We start from the raw sequence: 19,078 nt of genomic DNA, 5'->3' as shown, positions 1-19,078 counted from the left end.
TCCAGGTGAGGATAGACCTCCTAGTGAGGATGGGCGAGCAGGTGAGAATGGTACTGCAGATGAGTATGGGACTTCACACAGGCTGTGACTACAGGTGAGGTAAGAATAGGACTTCAGGTGAGGATAGGATTACAGGTGAGAATGAGAGTGCTGGTGACGAAGGGCCACCAGGTGAGGACAGAACTGCTGGGGAGGATGTGATTTTAGGCAAGGATAGGAAGACCAGCAGCCCCTCCCCCACACCCCAAGGGTCTCAGTTTTGGGGAACAGTGGAAGACACCCTGTCCACATATGGAGTGGGGGCGTCGCCATCCTTTGGGGAAGGGGTGCTGCTTACTTAGATTGTCTTCATCCTCCGTGTTTGTGGTGCCAGGACTTAGGTACTTGAAGGGAGCGAGGAAGGTGGACAATATGCTTATTTTGTCTGCAAAGAAAAGAAGAACAGGAAATGGGCTTTGGACATCGAGTTTCAGAAGAACTCACTGCTTTCATATGTGCTTCTTACAGAGAGGTTGCGCAGGGGAGGTGGAAAGGTCACTTTGGCTTCAGCTACTTCATTCTGGCTCAGTCGTTTATTGAATTTCTGACAGCGTTTTGTCAAATTCTTCTCTCCAGTCAACTTTAAACTTTATGATTTCCGTTTTTCTTCTCTTATTTTTTGGCATCTCCCCTCCTCTTGGTCCACGTCCCTCAAAACTTCAAGTAATGCTCTTCAGGGTAACAACTTTGCATCTCCTTACAAGATGCTGGGTGGGGCAGAGCCTGATATATTAAGGTCATGTCGCAGGGAGGACCAAAGTAAGTGAAAAACTCAGGAATTGGAAGAGAATTATACAAATAAAACAAAAACTATTTTTTTTTTCTTAATAGAATTTGCTGTGTGGGCCTGAAATGAAAAGGACTTATCAAAGCTCCAGCCAAGTCACTAAGAGGTGCTTGAGCTGATGAAGAGGAGAGTTAGGGGCAATGGGAGGTGGAAGACTTCCTACCAATGAGGAAATATAGTTGACTGTGTGGATGGAATCCAAGAGGCTGTTCTTTGCCTACAGCACTGGTGGCTGGGTAATCAATGTCTAGGTCACTCTGGCATCTTGCGTGCCAGACGCTCTGAGCACAGCATAGTTGGGAAAATGAACCAAACTAGGAAATACCTCCCCTGACCAACAAAACATGCCTCCCCTCCCCTGTACCCCGTATCATGGTCTCTACCATTCCTTCTTAAACGGGAGATTAAAGAAGGGTATATTGCAAGCACTAATGGGAGAAGTAAAAATGACTCAATAAAAGGACCCAAAAGAAAATGCCTTGTTTTGGAGATTCCCTCCAATCCAGTGAAACCCCAGAAATTCACAGTGTTTGTTCACCTGTAGAAGTTAGCAGAGAGCCTGCAAAAAACACAGTGCAAGGAGCCTCCCACCCCACCTCAGGTCCCAGATTCCAGCCTCTTCACAGCTCGCCAATTCCCCTGCAGTCTCACCATTCATTATGCTCCATTATGGATCCTGATCACGTTTGTTTTTTAAAAAACTATTACTTATCCTGTTTATCCAATGCGGTCCTAGTAGAGCCATTTCTTATGTCATTATTGTTTAAGGTGCCCCCAGCTCTGGCCAGCAAGCACTCAGTCACTTTCCATCACCTTCTGAGGCAGGTGATTCCAGAGGGCCAGAGTTTTTAGTAAGGTTTCTGTGTCTGTGTCACACCGTTCCTTGTCTGTTCTTGTCATGAGAGGAGAGAACTGTCTACATTACTGTACCAGGACGATCTAAGTGCGATTTCTCATGAAAACGCTAAGTCCTGGTTTTATACGCTGTTAGCCTTTAGGTGTTCAGACTCAGTCTGAGACTTGCTCTTTTTCTTTTGAGGCTGAGCCTGTTTTCTCTTTAGCCAGAGGCCAGGGGAGTTCACATTGAAATTCATCCAGGAGCCTGTTAACAGCTGTTGTTTCCAGTAGAGACAGGCAACAATATAAGGTGCACACAAAGAGAACAATAAATAACTCAAATATAAAATGCCTGCTCCTTCTTCGTTCTACCAAACAAGAGGAATAAACCCAGGGAAATACTGGTTCTCCCCAAACCCTCACAGCCCAAGCTAATTTACTACAAGAGAATGAAATATCTTGCTTGAGTTATAATTTCATTAAGGGAGTTCAATAATGTTACACAAAGAGTGTGAAGCTCAAATGATTTAGTCTGGAGGATCTCAAAATGAAATTACAAATTTTTAATAAAGCGGGACTACCAGCCAAACACCCACAAAAATACACTAAAGTGTTTCAGGGCTCATTTTTAGCAGAATTGTGAAATATATAGAGATTATTTTAGATCCATCACAGTTCTCACTTTCTGGTGTTCCTAGATTTATCAAATGAAAATGCAAGGGACTAAGTTAAAATTTAGTTTTGGATAAATAATTTTTTCAGCATATATACATTTGCAATATTCTGTGGGATCTAGAGCTGTATCTATATCTGTATCTATCTATGTCTTGTTATCTTTATATATGTGTGTGTGTGTATGTACTGCACATCTTTTGTGGGATATATCTCTATATAGATATACATATACACACACTCATGCTAGAACGTCATTCACTGCTTATCTGAAATTTAAGGCAAAGGTCTGGGATATACGCTTCTCTAAGGAATGTGCCAAGGGCCAATAAGCGAGCGCATGAAGAGATACTCAACAGCACCAGTCAATAGGAAAATAGAAATCAAAACCACACTGAGCTACCACTTCATCCCCTCAGGATAGTTTTTACAACAACAACAAGAACAACCAAATCCCAGAAAAGAACAAGCGCTAGTGAGAGTGTGAAGAAATCAGAACCCTGGTGCCCTGCTGATGAAAGTGTGAGATGGGGTATCTGTTGTGGAACCAGTAATTCCACTTGTAGGACTATACCCAAAATATTTGAACCTAAAGAGATAGTTGAACAGCAATGTTTCCAGCAGCATCGTTCACAGTAGCCTGGAGGTGGATGCCACTCAACTGCCTATTGATGGATGGGTGCTTGAACAAAATGTAGCATAAACGTATGATGGAGTATTATTCAATGTTGAAAAGAAGAGAATTCTGCCATTTGTGACAATACAGTGGAAACCGAGAGACATAATGCTAAGTGATGTGAAGTCTGACACAGAGAGACAACTACTGTATAAGCTCACCTAGGTGTGGAATCTAAAATAATTAAACATAGAAAAGGTAAGAAGAGCAGTGGTTTCCAGAGGGTAGAGAAGTGGATGAAATGGGAACAGTTTGGCCAAAAGGTATGGACTTTGAGTTATAAGATGAATGAGTTCTAGATATCTAATATACATGGTGATTATAGTTAATAATATTGCATCAACTACTTGAAATTTGGTAAGAGAGTAGATTTTAAGTGTCTTCATCACACATACACATTAACAAGAGGATAACTTTGAGGGGTGAAGGATGTATTAATTAATTTGGTTATGGTAATTAATATACAATGTATATGTATATCAAATCATTACATTTTATACCTGGAATATGTGTAATTTTTACTTTTTTACTAAATGTCTTACAATTAAAATAAATAAGTAGATACATGGCCTCAAATCAAATTTAACTAGATGTTCTATGTCTTATCTGGCATCTCTCGTTATGCCCTACCAACTTCTCACAGATTTTAAATTTCATGGGCCAGTTTAAACAAATTAAACCTTATCAAACCATATGAAAGGGAAAACAACAGTAGAATTGTTAACATTTATTGCTATGAAAGAACATTTAGAAGTCTCATGGTTTTTGACTCCTTTTTTATATTTTTTTAACTTTTATTTAGTAAATATAAATTTCCAAAGTACAGTTTATGGATTACAATGCCCCCCCCCCATAACTTCCTTCCCACTCGCACCCCTACCATCTCCTTCTCCCTCTCCCACTCCATTCACATCAAGATTCATTTTCAATTATCTTTATATACAGAAGATCAATTTAGTATATATTAAGTAAAGATTTCATCAGTTTGCACCCACACAGAACATAAAGTGTAAAATACTGTTTCAGTACTAGTTATAGCATTAATTCACATTGGACAACACATTAAGGACAGAGATCCCACATGATGAATAAGTACACAGTGACTCCTGTTGTTGACTTAACAATTTGACACTCTTGTTTATGGCATCAGTAATCTCCCCAGGCTCTAGTCATGAGTTGCCCAGGCTATGGAAGCCTTTTGAGTTTGCCAACTTCAATCTTATTAGACAAGGTCACAGTCAAAGTGGAAGTTCTCTCCTCCCTTCAGAGAAAGGTACCTCCTTCTTTGATGGCCCATTCTTTCTACTGGGATCTCACTCGCAGAGATCTTTCATTTAGGTGGTTTTTTTTTTTTTTTTTTTTTTTTTTTTTTTTTTTTTTGCCAGAGTGTCTTGGCTTTCCATGCCTAAAATACTCTCATGGGCTTTTCAGCCAGATCCGCATGCCTTAAGGGCTGATTCTGAGGCCAGAGTGCTGTTTAGGACATCTGCCATTCTATGAGTCTGCTGAGTATCTCGCTTCCCACGTTGGATCATTCTCTCCCTTTTTTATTCTATCAGTTAGTATTTGCAGACACTAGTCTTGTTTGTGTGATCCCTTTGACTCTTAGACGTATCAGTGTGATCCATTGTGAACTGAAATTGGTCACTTGCACTAGTGAGATGGCATTGGTACATGCAAACTTGATGGGATTGTATGAGAAACAGTTATTTCTCAGAAAGGACAGACTGCATCTTCAGAAAAGGGGAGAGAGTGAGTAATTCAATTTTTATATCAAGAAAACTACAATCAATGTTATTTGACGTCTTCATAGTTTCTTTTATACCCATTTGCCAGTTTGGCATCTATATTCAAGTGGTTCAATATGGGGAGCTCCAATAGTTAATGAAATTTTTTTTGTGTGTTTTTCATAGTCACTACCTTTGGAAGATCTGATTTCATATGGGTTTCTGATGAAAAAATAGAGGCCATACTTTTACTGAATTCTGGACATTTTGGGTATTCTGAGAGAAGCTGATTCTAGAATTCCCCACACTTCTGGCTACACCTTTCCCACCCCCAACCCCCTCCCCAGCCTTCCCCAGACCCTCTGAGGAAGGAGGTCAACCACAGGCCAGATGTTTGTCCCGGGAAAGTCTGGAAGGGGAAGCCTGGGCACTCCTTGAACCTCAGCCATTCATATCTTTGTTTACTCAGCTCAGGCCCAGGTTATCTGAAGAGAAACCATTGGGAATTAACCTGAGAGAGATGCAACAGATTTGGACTGACCCTGGTTTTGAAATCAAGAGTCATTTTCAGGAAAGTTTTGATCACCATTGGTCATGCCACAAGATGCCCTTTTTAATGCATTACTTAAACTTTTCCAGCACATTTGCATTTTAAACCTTATTATGCATTATAGAATAAATGGCTTTGGACCTTGTTGAAATGATTTTATGTATTTTTAAGCATGTGGGGAAGCATTTTCAGGGTGTAGAAGACCTTTCCTGGAACCACATGAGATCATGTGGTACAGCTGGTATTTACAAAACAGTTTTTCTAAAATGATTATTATTTTTTTCTGATATTTTTACCATTTTGGAACTAGTATACTGTCATTAAGACTCAAACACATGTACTTACTGGAATAACTTTCATGGATTTTAAGATTTCCTTATTGCCTGCTTAGAAACTAAAATGTTCTGAGTTAATAGTTCACTTATTGTTTCTGATTAACATTCTGGAGAAAGGATTATCTTTAAATATGATGGGAACTATAAATTATTTTCCCTGAAAAAGAAATATGAATATCCTGACAATTTTGTATTCTCTATCATGGATTGTATATTCTATATCATGGATAAGTTACTCCCCAGAAATATTTGACATAAAATATCAAGTGTTAAGAAACTATGGTTGAAGTAGTAAGCATGAATGTATTTCTTTGCTAAAAATCACAACATGTAGCCATGCTGAAGATACTTGGTTATTGGGTTATTAGTTATACTGTACAATGAGTAGAGACACAATGCTGTTCTTGACGCAGTTATTCCAGGTAAAGAAGCTAAGACGTTGAAAGGTTGAGCGATATGTTCAGGATTATCTATAAGACCATGAACATGTTCCGTTCTCCCAGGCTCTGGGTGTCTTCCCCTTTGAGCAAAGGCTATTTAAGGACCTCTTTATGCTTCTGTACCTTTCCTCTGCAGTGGAGGTTTCTTCTGGAAGCATCTCCAAAATTTCTTGGATTTTCTTCCCTATCTGCCTTTGTTAGCTTTAACTTCACTATGTTTCATCCATCATGTTCTTAAAACAAGGAGAACACCACCTTCCTGGTTTCTGGGACCACAGAATGAAATGAAAAGAATGGTGTAGTGAAAAAATTTATTTTAAAGTTTAATTTTAGAGGCAGACCTGGACAGAAACAGAGAGACAGATAGAGAGATCTTCCATTTAGTGGCTCACTCCTCAGTTGCCTGCTATAGCCAGCCCGCTATAGACTGGACTTGGTTGAAGTTGGGAGCCTGGAGTTCGATTTGAGTCTCTCCTGTGACAGGGATCCAAGTACTTGAACCATCACTTCCTGCCTCCCAGGGTGTACATTATCAGGAAGCTGGGACTGGGAGCGGAGCCTAGGCCCTTTGATATGGGTTGTATATGTCCCAAGTGTTGTCTTAACTGTTACACCAAATGTCCACCCATGCATAATTTATGACTCAAGAAAAAATTATATTAATAGTCAGCTTAATATTTAGTAGAGTAGCTATATGAGTTTTCTCTAGAGGTGATCCCCTACAATGTGTTCATAAGCAAAAGTTATCAGAGCTATCTGGAAACCCAGGAAAAGACCATACTCAGAACTCTCTCACAATGTGAAAAGAAAGCACAGTTCTCTACATAGCTGTACCCAAATCCACAGAACATGACTTGATACCACTGAGCAGAATGGGGTACAATAATTTTTCAGGTTTCCTTTTCTTTTGGACCTATTTGGATGAAAAGAAGAGAATCAATATTTATTTATTTGAGAGGTAGAGTTACAGACAGAGAGAGGGAGAGGCAGAGAGAAAGATCTTCCATCTACTGGTTCACTCCCCAAATGGCCACAATGACCTGAGATGGGCTGATTTGAAGCCAGGAGCCAGCAGCTTCTTCTGAGCCTCCCACATGGGTGCAGGAGCCTAAGCACTTGTGCCATCTTCTGCTGCTTTCCCAGGTGCATTAGCAGGGAACTGGATCAGAAGAAGAGCAGCCAGGACCCAAATTGGTGCTCACATGGGATGCCGCTGCTGCAGGTGGGAGGCTTAATCTGCTACATCAGAGGGCTGGCCCTGGTGCGACCAGAATTTAAGGAGAAGGAAGTTGTGCACAGAAGGACAAGGCCCCAGGAGTTTCTGAGGCACTCTCTGATGTCTGGGTTAAGGTTGGGCTGCACACAAGTTGGAGAGAATTCTGTAAGTTATGACAGAGAGCAAGAGGGCTTGTGAAATGGAGTGAAAACCCATGCGGTTGCACAGCACTGAAAGGCAGGCATTCGGATCAGGTATAATGAAGACGCCTCACTGACAAGCTGGAATTCAGTTAGGATCTTAGAAAGGTCATGTCTTAGAACTTGAGATTATCTAACACTAGATAAAGGACTACTTCAAATGTGTCATAACAAAGATTTAAAACAAGCTTGGAGTAAGCAGCAACAAACTGCCTGACAGAAGAAAAGAGCATAAAACCCAGGGTCTCATCAACATGTATCCTCAATGTCTAGCAAATAATCTTAATAACATAATGGTAATAATAATTATAGTAACAACAACAACAACATTACTAGACATTAGAAGAAACTGCAAAATTCAGCATATAGTCAGAGAAAATATAATCAAAGTAAAAAGATGCAGTGATGTTGAAACTGGCACATGAAGCCTTTAGATGTGATAGGTATCTTTAAGATTTTCAAAGAAAATATGGGCATAATGAGTAAATGGATGGGGAATCTGAAGGAAAATGGAAACTATAAAGTGAAAACATGAACATTCGCAAGGGAAAATGTAATATTTGAAATGAAAAATTCATTAAAATTTAATCTAATACTGGTCATTTTAGAAGATAAATACATTTAAAGGCAGGTGAATAGAAGCTACACACACTGAGTCACAAGGAGAAACAAAAATAGTGCAAAGAGAGACTCAGGGATCTGCTGGACAATGTGAAGCTGTTTAGCATATGTATAAGTAGAGTTCAAGAAGTAGTGGAGAGAAACACTCAGGAGCATGTAAACTAGTTCAACCACGATGGAATACAATATGGAGATTCCTGAGAAATCTGAAAACAGAGCTACCACAAGACCCAGCCATCCCACTGCTGGGAACTTAACACAAGGAAATGAAATCAGCATATGAAAGGGTGATCTGTACTCCCATGTTTTCGGCAACTCAACTCACAAAAGCTATGATATAGAATCAACCCAGAATCCACTGATGATTGGATAAAGAAATTATGGTAAATATACACAATGGAATACCACTCAGTCATAAAAAACAATGAAATTTTGCCTTTTGTAACAAAATGGATGCAACCAGAGACTATTATTCTTAGTGAAATAAGCCATTCACAAAAAGACAAACATCATATATTTTCCTTGATTTGTGGTAACTAATACATAGAGTACAAAAAAGTAGTGTACACAAGCAAAATTGTAAGTTTGATTATTGTTTTTAGCTCTTGTCTATACTCTTGAGAAATAGTAGATTTTCTACTTGCTATTTGTTGAATTTTTTATTTAGTGGAAGATTAAGCTTATTATTATAAAGTAAATTGAAGGTGTGTCATTGCAAAAATTAAAAGAAAAATAAGACAGAAAGGAGAAGGGAAGGTGGGACAAGGAAGGGAGGGACAATAGAGTGGGAAGTATCATTATTTTTTTTTTAAAGATTTACTTATTTATTTGAAAGTCAGAGTTACACAGAGAGAAGGAGAGGCAGAAAGAGAGAGGGGGAGAGGTCTTCCATCTGCTGGTTCACCCCCAATTAGCCACAACGGCTAGAGCTGCGCTGATCTGAAGCCAGGAGCCAGGAGCCAGGAGCTTTTTCCAGGTCTCCCAGAGGGTGCAAGGGCCCGAGGAGGACTTGGGCCATTTTCTACTGCTTTCCCAGGCCACAGCAGAGAGCTAGATAGGAAGTGGAGCAGCTGGGACTCGAACTGCCTTCCATACGGGATGCTGGGACTGCAGGCAGCAGCTTTACTTGCTATGCCACAGCACCGGACCCTCATTATGTTCTTAAAACTGTATATATTGGGGGACTGGCGCCGTGGCTCACTTGGTTAATCCTTCGCCTGTGGCGCTGGCATCCCATATGGGTGCCGTGTTCTAGTCTTGGTTGCTCCTCTTCCAGTCCAGCTCTCTGTTGTGTCCTGGGAAGGCAGTGGAAGATGGCCCAGGTGCTTGGGCCCCTGCACCCACATGGGAGACCAGGAGGAAGCACCTGGCTCCTGGCTTCAGATCAGTGTAGCTTCGGCCGTAGCGGCCATTTAGGGGGTGAACCAACGGAAGGAAGACCTGTCTCTCTGTCTCTCTCTCTCTCACTGTCTAACTGTCAAATAAATAAAAATAAAACAAAACAAAACAAACCCAAACATACAAAAAACCAAAAGTGTATATATGGGAGCTCGTGTTGTGGCATAGCAGGTTAAGCCTCTGCCTGTGACGGCAGCATCCCATATGGGCACCATTTCAAGATCCAGCTGCTCCACTTCCCATCCAACTCCCTGCTAATACACTGGGAAAGCATGGAAGATGGCCCAAGTCCTTGGACCCCTGCACTCATGTAGGAGACCCAGAAGAAGTTCTGGACTCCTAGCTCTGGCCAAACCCAGTCCTGGCTGTTGCACCATTTGAGGAGTGTACCAACAGATGGAAGACATCTCTCTATCCTCCTCTTTCTGCAATGCTGTCTTCCAAACAATAAAAAAATAAAAAAAATTATATATGTGAAATACATGAAATTTCTTCCCTTTATATAAATTTTAAAAAGTTTCAAATTTGTCTAGAAGCACAGATCCAAGTAGGCCATTCAGTTATAAGTATAGAAAACCTAAAGAAAATATACAATGCATCAGGTCAACTTGCTAAGAACGAAAAGAGATAAAGAAAAATTTCAAAGTAGCTAGAGAGAGAGGATGCCTTACATACAGGGCAACTATGGTGAAAATGACAGAATATATATTCAAATTTCACTAAAACACCATTAGCTAAGGGAATTAAATGACAACGTGTTGTAATGCTTATGGGTTGAGTGAGGACCAAGAACCAATCCCATTTGGATACTGAGAAACAGCTGTCCACCTAACTTAAGTTTTAACAATTGCACTTTTTTTATTTACTCAAGGTAAATAAAACACATATTCACAAAAAGACCTGTACAAGGAAAATGAAACTTTGTTCATTGTAGTTGAAAACTGCAAATATCCTTTTCCCCACTTCCCTCCACCAAATGCTCATCAATAGAAGAAAAGATAAATGAATTGTGCTACATTTCTATAGTGGAATACTATTCAGTAAGATAAAATAAAGCAAAACGATCAAAGTATTTATATATATTATGATGTGAGTGCATCTTAAAACATTATGCTAAGGAAAAATACCCAGAAAAGGAAATAAATTATGCAAAGAAAATCTCAAAGAATTGTTTAACTAAAAAGGGGAGAGGGGTGGGCACTGTGGTGCAGCCCGTTAAGCTGTTGCCTAAAACAACTTTGTTCTATATGACTGCCAGTTTGAGCCCCAGCTGCTCCACTTCCAATCCAGTTCCCTGCTAATGTGCTGAGAAAGCAACAGAAGATGGTTCAAGGGCTTGGGCCCCTGCCAGCCATGTGCAAGACCCAGATGGAGCTCCTAGCTCCTGGCTTCAGCCATGGCAGCCATCTGGGGGGAGTGAACGAGTGGACGGAAGATCTCTCTCTCTTCCTCTCTCTCTCTCTTTCTGTATCTTTTCCCCTCTCTCTCTCTGAACTCTGCCTTTCAGATAAATAAATCTTTAAAAATTAAAAAAAAAACTTAAAGCACAAAGAAAAGGGAAACTAGATGATGAAATAAGTTATTTGATTCATCAAAAAGAAGGTTGAGGATGATAGATAGCAAGTGAGGTGTCTACTAGGGAATAATACGTGATATATTCACTCATGCCCCAGAACTTAGTTTATTTCTAATGGATGTGAAAGTTCAACAATATTAAGAAAGCTTAGATGCTGCAAAAAAAAAAAAAAAAGTCACAACCTCAAAGATAAAGCCCTTTGGAGCCAGCTTCAGGTTTATATCAAGACAACTGCCTGTGAGAAAACAAAGGGCAAGTGCACAGGTGCGCCGTGGAAGGAGAATTCTAGAAAACCCCAAGCTCAGGCCAGAATTACGTGCCACACATGCCTTCCTAACACCTGTGGACTCAGTTTACCCACAAGGGTGATTTGAGAGACTGCCAAAAGATTAAATTGTCTAAGCCTACTTTGTGGATACAGACACTGCTTTGTTGATAAACAACTTTTACCAAATATATAGAAAAATTTCCAAGAAATTTCAGTGCATGGGAACATCAGTAATTTGGAAACTCCTTTCATGGGATGTAATTAGTTTGCCAGAAATTTTAATAAAAATGGTGAGTACTAAAATATCTAAGAATTTGGTCTTATACTCTGCCTGCTAAAAGAGAGTTTCATAGTATGGGTTATTTGTAAAAATGCACAAGTGGAATGCTTTGGTTCTGTCCTCATTTCTAAAAGTGAGAGTGAGAGTTCAGACTTTCGCCCTACCCTTTGGTAGGCCACATGTATTTCCACATCTAGTGCAGCTATCTTGAACAATTACATAACTAGAGAAAGCAGGCTGACAGTTGGGTTCCACAGAACTCTGTCGGTGCCCTTGGGCTACAACATTTCAGCCTTTTGTGTGAGTTTCCTTCTTATGTTTTCTTTTTGCACAAATACACTGTGACAGATGGCCTCCCTCAAGCTTGGCCCACTTTCTTTCATAACTGTATATTCTAATTGATCCAGGTATGCCTTGAAGTGGAGGCTGCTCCTATCTGGACACAAACAGGTGGGCTACCCCGGGAAGCAAGAAAATCATTAGCCTACATCCAGGCAGGAGAAAGAGCACAGCATTTTGGAGTAAAGGCGAAGAATTTATCTTGCAGATTTCCAGGAATGTGTATTTTAAGGCACTGTTTCCAACAAAAACTAGCTCAGGCAACTTTCAAACAAGATTCTGCGTACCCAGCTGAAACTGTCCAGGGACTAGTGACACCAACTTTATGAGTGAGGCTCCCTCAAACCAGTAGATACTGCTTTGGCCCTGGGACCCTGGCCCCTCAGTGAGCTTTTCCAGTCATTTTTCCCTGTCTGTCCTCTTGTGAAGGAGCTGAAAGTGAATGGACCAGTGGAAGCCTTTTCTATCCTTCAAAGACTCAATGGGAATTGAAAATGAATCTTGATGTGAATGGAAGGGGGGGAGGGAGAGGGAAAAGGGAGGGTTGCGGATGGGAGGGAAGTTATGGAGGGGGGAGCCATTGTAATCCATAAGCTGTACTTTGGAAATTTATATTCATTAAATAAAAGTAAAAAAAAAATAACAAAAAAAAAAGACTCAATGGGAAATCAGGTAATACATAAGTAAATTCCTTCTCAAATTTCCCAAGTCCATAGTAAGTAAGTAATTTCTGTGTGGAAGTTGCTATAAGCTTCTGGTAGTGATGAGAGTAACTAGTAATGGTGCAGGTGAAAATACAACCTCTAATTCGTAGGAGCTAGAAGCATGGCTCTCACTTAGTTACCTGGCAAAATCCAGAGCTCCTTTAAGGCCATTGTCCCTTTCTCGTATTTTAATCTCTAAGGTATATTGTTGTCCCCTGGGTATCTTCCACTCCAAGCCAAGGCACCAGGATATTTGTGTGTTAATACTGGACACATCCTTGTGTGGGTTTTAAGCAGAAAATGATGGCAGTGCTGCGAGCCGTCCCAAAGACCATGCAGATACTCTGGGTCTGATGTACATACCACTTTTCACCAAAAGTTGATTTATTTTTGGAAATAGAAAAAAAAAAACCTCCTAAACACAAGCAAAGGCACACCAGATTGTTCTATGTGCTCCTCCAGATGTGAGTGGTGGGCACAGAAACAGATGGTCTGACAAATGATTGACGAGGGAAGGTACATCTTTGGAAGGGAGTCTATCTAAATTGGGAGAACATCTAAAGGTGTGGGTTCACACTTCACTACAGGAGACTCAGCTTTCTGAACATCTGCCAAGGCATTCTGTGGATTTGCAATGTTCTAAACACACTCCTCATTTTTTATGCTCCGTTTGGGAATGGTTGCGTAAAGAACTTGTGTGTGACATCATGTTCTCCATGTCAGCTCAGCATCCTCACTGAGGTGTGAAGGGGAGAGTGCTACTGCAGGTTCCCTGACTGCACTGCTGGGATAAAGGCCATGCTGGCAACTCCTGGTTTTGGGGGTCTGGCCTAATGGCCATCCACACTGGATGTGATTGTGTGGATGTGGTGCAGCATGCAAGTGAGGGATGGTCTGGAGAGGAGAGAGGCCAGGGCCCAGCTGCAATGCTGGTGGAGTCTTTCAGACCCCGACAACCAGACTAGAAAGAAAGCAGCTCCTGTGGAGGATTTTCTTTCCATTACAACCAACAAAGTGGGTGCTCTCCAGAGTTACACTTCCAGTTACACCTGGATCTGCAGCCTGCAGAGCACTTGGCTGGCAGCTCCTCTGTTGATGGCAGCAACCGCCTTCTGGAATCGCAAAGGCAATTATGAAAGTTTTTAACACAGCTGCAATGTATTTCTCACATTGGCAAAAAAAATCCAAGTTTTTACTTTATTTAACGGCGTATCCATGCGCCAACCAACCCGCACACAGAAACCCACACACAGCTGTGTGCTTACGGCACTCATGTCCACAGAAACTATGTCTTTTCTTATTTTCATGTGAGCTGCAAGAAATGCCCCAGGCTAGGATGTCCCCCTACTTTATGCTCCCTGTTTGTTGGTTCTCCTCTAGGCCTGGGACAGAGTTCATGTGAGTTCCAAAATGCTTAAGCCTGAAGGAACAGCTTTAGATGTGCTGGCTTGGCTGGGACGACGTACTGTAGTTTGAAAGTGTTTCCCCTATCCCCCACCCCCACCCCCAACTCCAAATTCCAAATGTTAGAAACTTAATTCTCAAAGTCATATGTCCATGGTATTTGACAGGTGGGATCTTTAGGATGCGACTGGATCACGAGAGTGCTGCTTCCATGAATGGATTAATTTACTCATGGATTAATAGATGAATGGGTGGCTTAGGATGAGCTCGCTCTCTCTCTCTCTCTCTCTCTCTCTGGCATGCTTGCTCTGTCTTGCCATGTGATTTCCTCTGCCTTGTTGTGATGCAACAAGATGATTCTCATCTGAGGTCAGTGTTGTGGCACAACAAGTTATGCCTATCCCATACAGGCACCAGTTCAAAACATGGCTGCTCCACTTCTGAATAAGCTCCCTGCTAATGTGCCTGGGAAAGGAATGGAAGATGGCCAGAGTACCTGGGACCTGACCACCAATGTGGGAGACCTGGATGGAGTTCTATTTTCCTGGCTTCAGCCAGGCCCAGCCATTGTGGCCGTTGTGGCCATTTGGGAACCAGCAGATGAAAGATCTCTCTCTCTCTCTCTCTCTCTCTCTCTCTCTCTCTGTCTTTTGGTCTGAGTCTCCTCTCTCTGTAATTCAGCTTTTCAAATAAATAAAATAAATATTAATAAAAGAAGACCCTTACCAGATGCCCAGCAAATGTCAGCATCATGATCTTGGATGTTCCAGAACTATGAGATAAATGCATTTCTATCCTTTATAAATTACTCTGCCTTGGATATTTTGTTATAGCAACAGAAAATGGATTAAAACACCATAGCTGCCATCATAAGTGGCTATTTTCTGTCGGGGATCATTTGCTGGAGCTGAAGGAGCTCTTGGTCAGAGATAGCAGGTGGTCAAGGGCTTTAATGATAGATTAAATTGTAAAGGATTTGGGGGTTGGGATTAAGAGTTTTCATTGCTCACTTGGTTCTGAGGACAAGTGGGTGCATAAGAAAGCCTACTAGTGAAGACTGGACTTTGATGTTGGTCAGAAATTATTCTATTCAAGTTAATCACTTGAAGCTGGTATTTCTCATATCTAAAACTTTACCTTGTAGATCCACATAGGTACTCTGAGGGCTAGAATTAACTTTCATGAGAAATATAACATTTTGCACTGTAAGTGTTCATCCCACACTGGTTTTGCATTTCTTGCCCCATGTGTGTTTCTCTCAAAGTCCATCTTCAATATTGCTGATTCTTTGTGAGTTCTGCATCTTCCTTTCTCAACACCCACTGGCCTTCCTTCCCACTTTTTCTTTGGAGACGTGTCACACCAAAAGCTCTTTCACTTCACGATTTTCCATAACATTTCCACTTTATAAAAAGGTTTGCTCTAATTCGCTTTCTCTGGCCAGACCACTGCTGCCTTTCCTCTGCTAGAAAATTCAACCCTAAATCATGTCTTGTGCCAGTGAACAGGGAGTTTCCTGAGTGTACATTCACAGACTTGGCAGTCCACCAGGCTTCTGGAGCCTTGCATTGTACATTAGTATCTCTGAAATATGGTTGTCTTATACACAAGCTATCACAGCATAGAACTCAGATTATGAACCACATCCATCACCTGCCTCTTCACTACCCTTCCTGCTCCGCAGTTCCTCACACAACACTGCTGCACAGGCCAAGTCCAGGAAGGTGTGGGACCTGCATCTGTGTTCCGGAGCATGCTACTCACTGTTTTGGATGGTGTCCCTCGTGAATGTTGTTTGGAACATTTCTTGAATGTGCACGCTGTCTTTTTCTATTGTGTGGAGCCCATGTTTCCTCACTTGGGTGTGACTCTTGGGCTGTGCTTTTTGTAATGACATTAAGGTTGTAGAGAGCAGAACCGTCATAACATATTTGTCACCTTGTCCTGCTTAATCCAGTAAACGCTCTGTGAACAAAGTACTCTGTGTCCCAGCATGGCCTGCTCTGTCCCCATTTGTTCCATTGTCCTGTGCAATCATTAAAGGCATTCCCTTCTACTCGTAAGGATGTCCTAGTTTGGAAGATAAAGTATCAGGTCACCCTACTTAAGAACAAAGCTCTCATTTGTTCATTTTCAAGCAGGTCCCCTGAAGGCCATTGCACTTTTGGATCTTCCATTCTTATGATTCTAAAGCCAAATTCCTCACTTCCTATAATACATTTTACCTGATTATTTTTTGGGCATTTTTGAGTCCATCTGTTCAAATCTGCATGAGTATCTCTAGCATGTCCAGTATTTCTCTGACCCATTTAATATCAGCCATCCAGGGTCCAAACTAGAAATACTTGAATCACTTTTCACTTCTTTTCCTTACTTCACATGTTAAATGGATTACCCATTTCTCTAGCTGGTAGCTTCTAGATCCACACCACTGCTACTGGCACATTAGTTCTCATCTGGGATTTTGCAATGCTCTCCTGTTTTCTGTTTACCAAAATCTTCTTTAATTTGTTTCCCAAATTACATTTATCAGAGAATGTACACAGGTGCAGGAGGTAAGAGAGAGAAGAGAGCCTCTGGTAATCACGTGTGGGTTATTATGGCTGGATAGGGGATTCTGAAGTGGACAGCAGCCAGAGAAGAAACAAGGTCAGGCCCTGAAGGTCTCCATCTGCTACACAATGCTGCTGAGGACTAACCCTGAGGACCCCAGGGAATCGTCTAAGTGTCTAGAGAAGGGATTGTGATGATGAGAATTGCATTGTGTGGAGAACACTACACAGACTTCTAAGAAGAACACGTGGATGAAGGAATTCTGAAGGCGAGGAGCACACTTGGAGGAAGTAACTCTTCCTGTGCAGAACCTTTCATTCTTCAAGCGCAAGGAGTCCTTTCTGACTTTAGGTCTTACCTTGAGTGAGTGAGTGACCTTGGCCATCTCTGTTACATGTTCAATTTCTGAGACTTTTTGATGATCCCAAATAGACCTCATTGAAGGTCTCTATAATGGGCTGAGTAGTTGTTTGGGAAGACAGTAGGAAGAGTGTAGCACATCCGAGGTCTTTCCTCTATTTGGCACCCCATCCTCTGATTTCCCCTAAAGCTTGACAAGCACACCTCACACTTGCCTGCCTCTATGTGGCCCCAGGATAGCCAATGATTTGTTTGAGTTCCCAGCTCGGCTGTCCCCCACTATGAGGGCAGAGGCACAGGCTTCACTGGCAAGCTCAAGTGGTTCTGGGTTCCAATACGTACACAAGCTGCAATGTCCTGCCCCATTTGCCTGACCTCCCTGAATCTCAATTTGCCCATCACTGTCACCATCACCACTGCCATCATCTGTATCCTAGAGTAGTTGTGAGGATTAATTACGATGAGCGTGAGAAATGCACCTTGGTATTCAGTATACAACATACACCTGCTATACTTTGGCAGTGATCAGTTTTATGATTAAGTCTGAGTCATCTCAGTGTGTGAGGACACTTCAAAAAGTTCATAAAAATGAAGTTAAAAGATGCCGTGCATGTTCCACAAATATTTTAAAGTTCCTTTGTATCTCACAGGACACAATAATTCTCTCTTCTACTTCCTAGGGTTTCTGTAGATATTGTTGACACTTGCATTTCAGTTCTAGCGTATCTTTTTATTAATTTTCTAACATAATTTTATTAAACTATTGAACTGAGCTCATTTGAAAAGTACAAGTAGGATATTATGAAAACCTGCTAGCAGGTCATTATGTCCTCCAATGACTTTAGTCTGGTTGTCAGCACTAAGTTCTTGTTCTTCCTCATCACTGTAACAAAGTTGGCTAATTTCACTTCTCTTATATAGATCAGATACTCTAATAACTGAGAATGGAACAATTATCATATACATAATTGTTCAGAGACTAGGTCAACGTGTTTGTACTTGACTTTGCAAGTCTGTATTTAATTACTTTCCTTAGGATTGAGCTCTGGGCTAATGTATGGAGAGGATATTTATTATTTTTAACTTCCCTAGCAGGCTTGTTGATTCATGCAGCCAGTCTCAGGTCAAGTGAGCACTGATGAATTGTGCTTCCCAAGGCTACCCAGAGCAGGGCTGCCAGATCAAAGCCACTGTTTGCAGTTCCGTGTATGTGGCCATCCACCCAAGATGGGTGCACACTGAGTGACAAACCTACAGCCTGCAGGGTATGGGGTGCCCTTGTTCCTTTCCCCAGTCCTCTGTTCCTCACCTGCCATGCCTGTCAATTTTCAAGGCCGTCTCCAAAGAGTGTGAGATATTTAACTGACGACCGAAACAGCCTATCATTCATTCATCCCATCATTCACTCGCTGAATGATTTATCAGGAACTTACCGTGCCCCAGGATCTAAGAATACAGCCCAGAATTTCCCATTCCTGCCTTATTTTCTCCATTGTCTTCACTACCACCTCTTGTGCTATATATGTTGCTTGTATGTTAAATGTCCATCTCTCCCAATGGGAATGCACGCTTCTTGGGGGCAGACTGCCTGAGCTATTGCTGCTGTATCCTCAGTGTTTAGGACATTGCCTGGCATGGCGCAGGTACTCAGAATTTTTTTAAGCAATACGTGCTGTTCAAGACATCTAGTCTTTCCATTTGTACAAGATGGTGAACAAAACAAATAAGCGCCTTGGTCCCTCCTACTTTCTCCAGGTCTGTGATGACCCTTCCCCAGTGAAGCTCTCTGCACTCACTGCCTTGCAGAGTTCACACGAGGGTTGTTCTCCATGAACTCCCCAATGCCGCGTTCCAGGTTAACCTACTCTGCTTTTCCTAAAGGCATGACAATGCAAAACATGTTAACTTGCGACTTCTTTCCTTGAGATATTTCATATAGAACAAGGAACCATCAGTTAACATACATGAAGTTTTGGTGGTGGAACATCAGGTATTGGGATAGATGCAGGAGAGACTTTTGTGCCTTCCTATGCTCCTCGAGTGAATCCCACACTGAACTCTGCACTGGTTGAGTGCCTCACATCAGAAAGGCCAAG

General features: G+C 41.5%; 1 protein-coding gene across 2 annotated transcripts in view; it reads right to left on the bottom strand.

The window, feature by feature from the left end:
• Window positions 1-19,078, bottom strand: part of ADARB2 (adenosine deaminase RNA specific B2 (inactive)) — a 571,117-nt gene that overhangs the window by 189,511 nt on the left and 362,528 nt on the right. Inside the window, exon 2 of one of the 2 annotated variants that reach the window (XM_051832432.2) lies at window positions 338-424. The exons of the other annotated variant lie outside the window; for it this stretch is intronic. Coding sequence (XP_051688392.2) covers window positions 338-424 — 87 coding nt within the window. The remainder of the gene's footprint in view (window positions 1-337; window positions 425-19,078) is intronic. 2 annotated transcript variants of the gene reach the window in all.

Source organism: Oryctolagus cuniculus, chromosome 13 (genome assembly GCF_964237555.1).
Source record: "Oryctolagus cuniculus chromosome 13, mOryCun1.1, whole genome shotgun sequence".
In the NCBI taxonomy this organism is placed as follows: Eukaryota; Metazoa; Chordata; class Mammalia; order Lagomorpha; family Leporidae; genus Oryctolagus; species Oryctolagus cuniculus.
The sequence above is the reverse complement of the archived record's forward strand: the minus strand, read 5'-3'. Positions and strand labels throughout refer to the sequence as shown.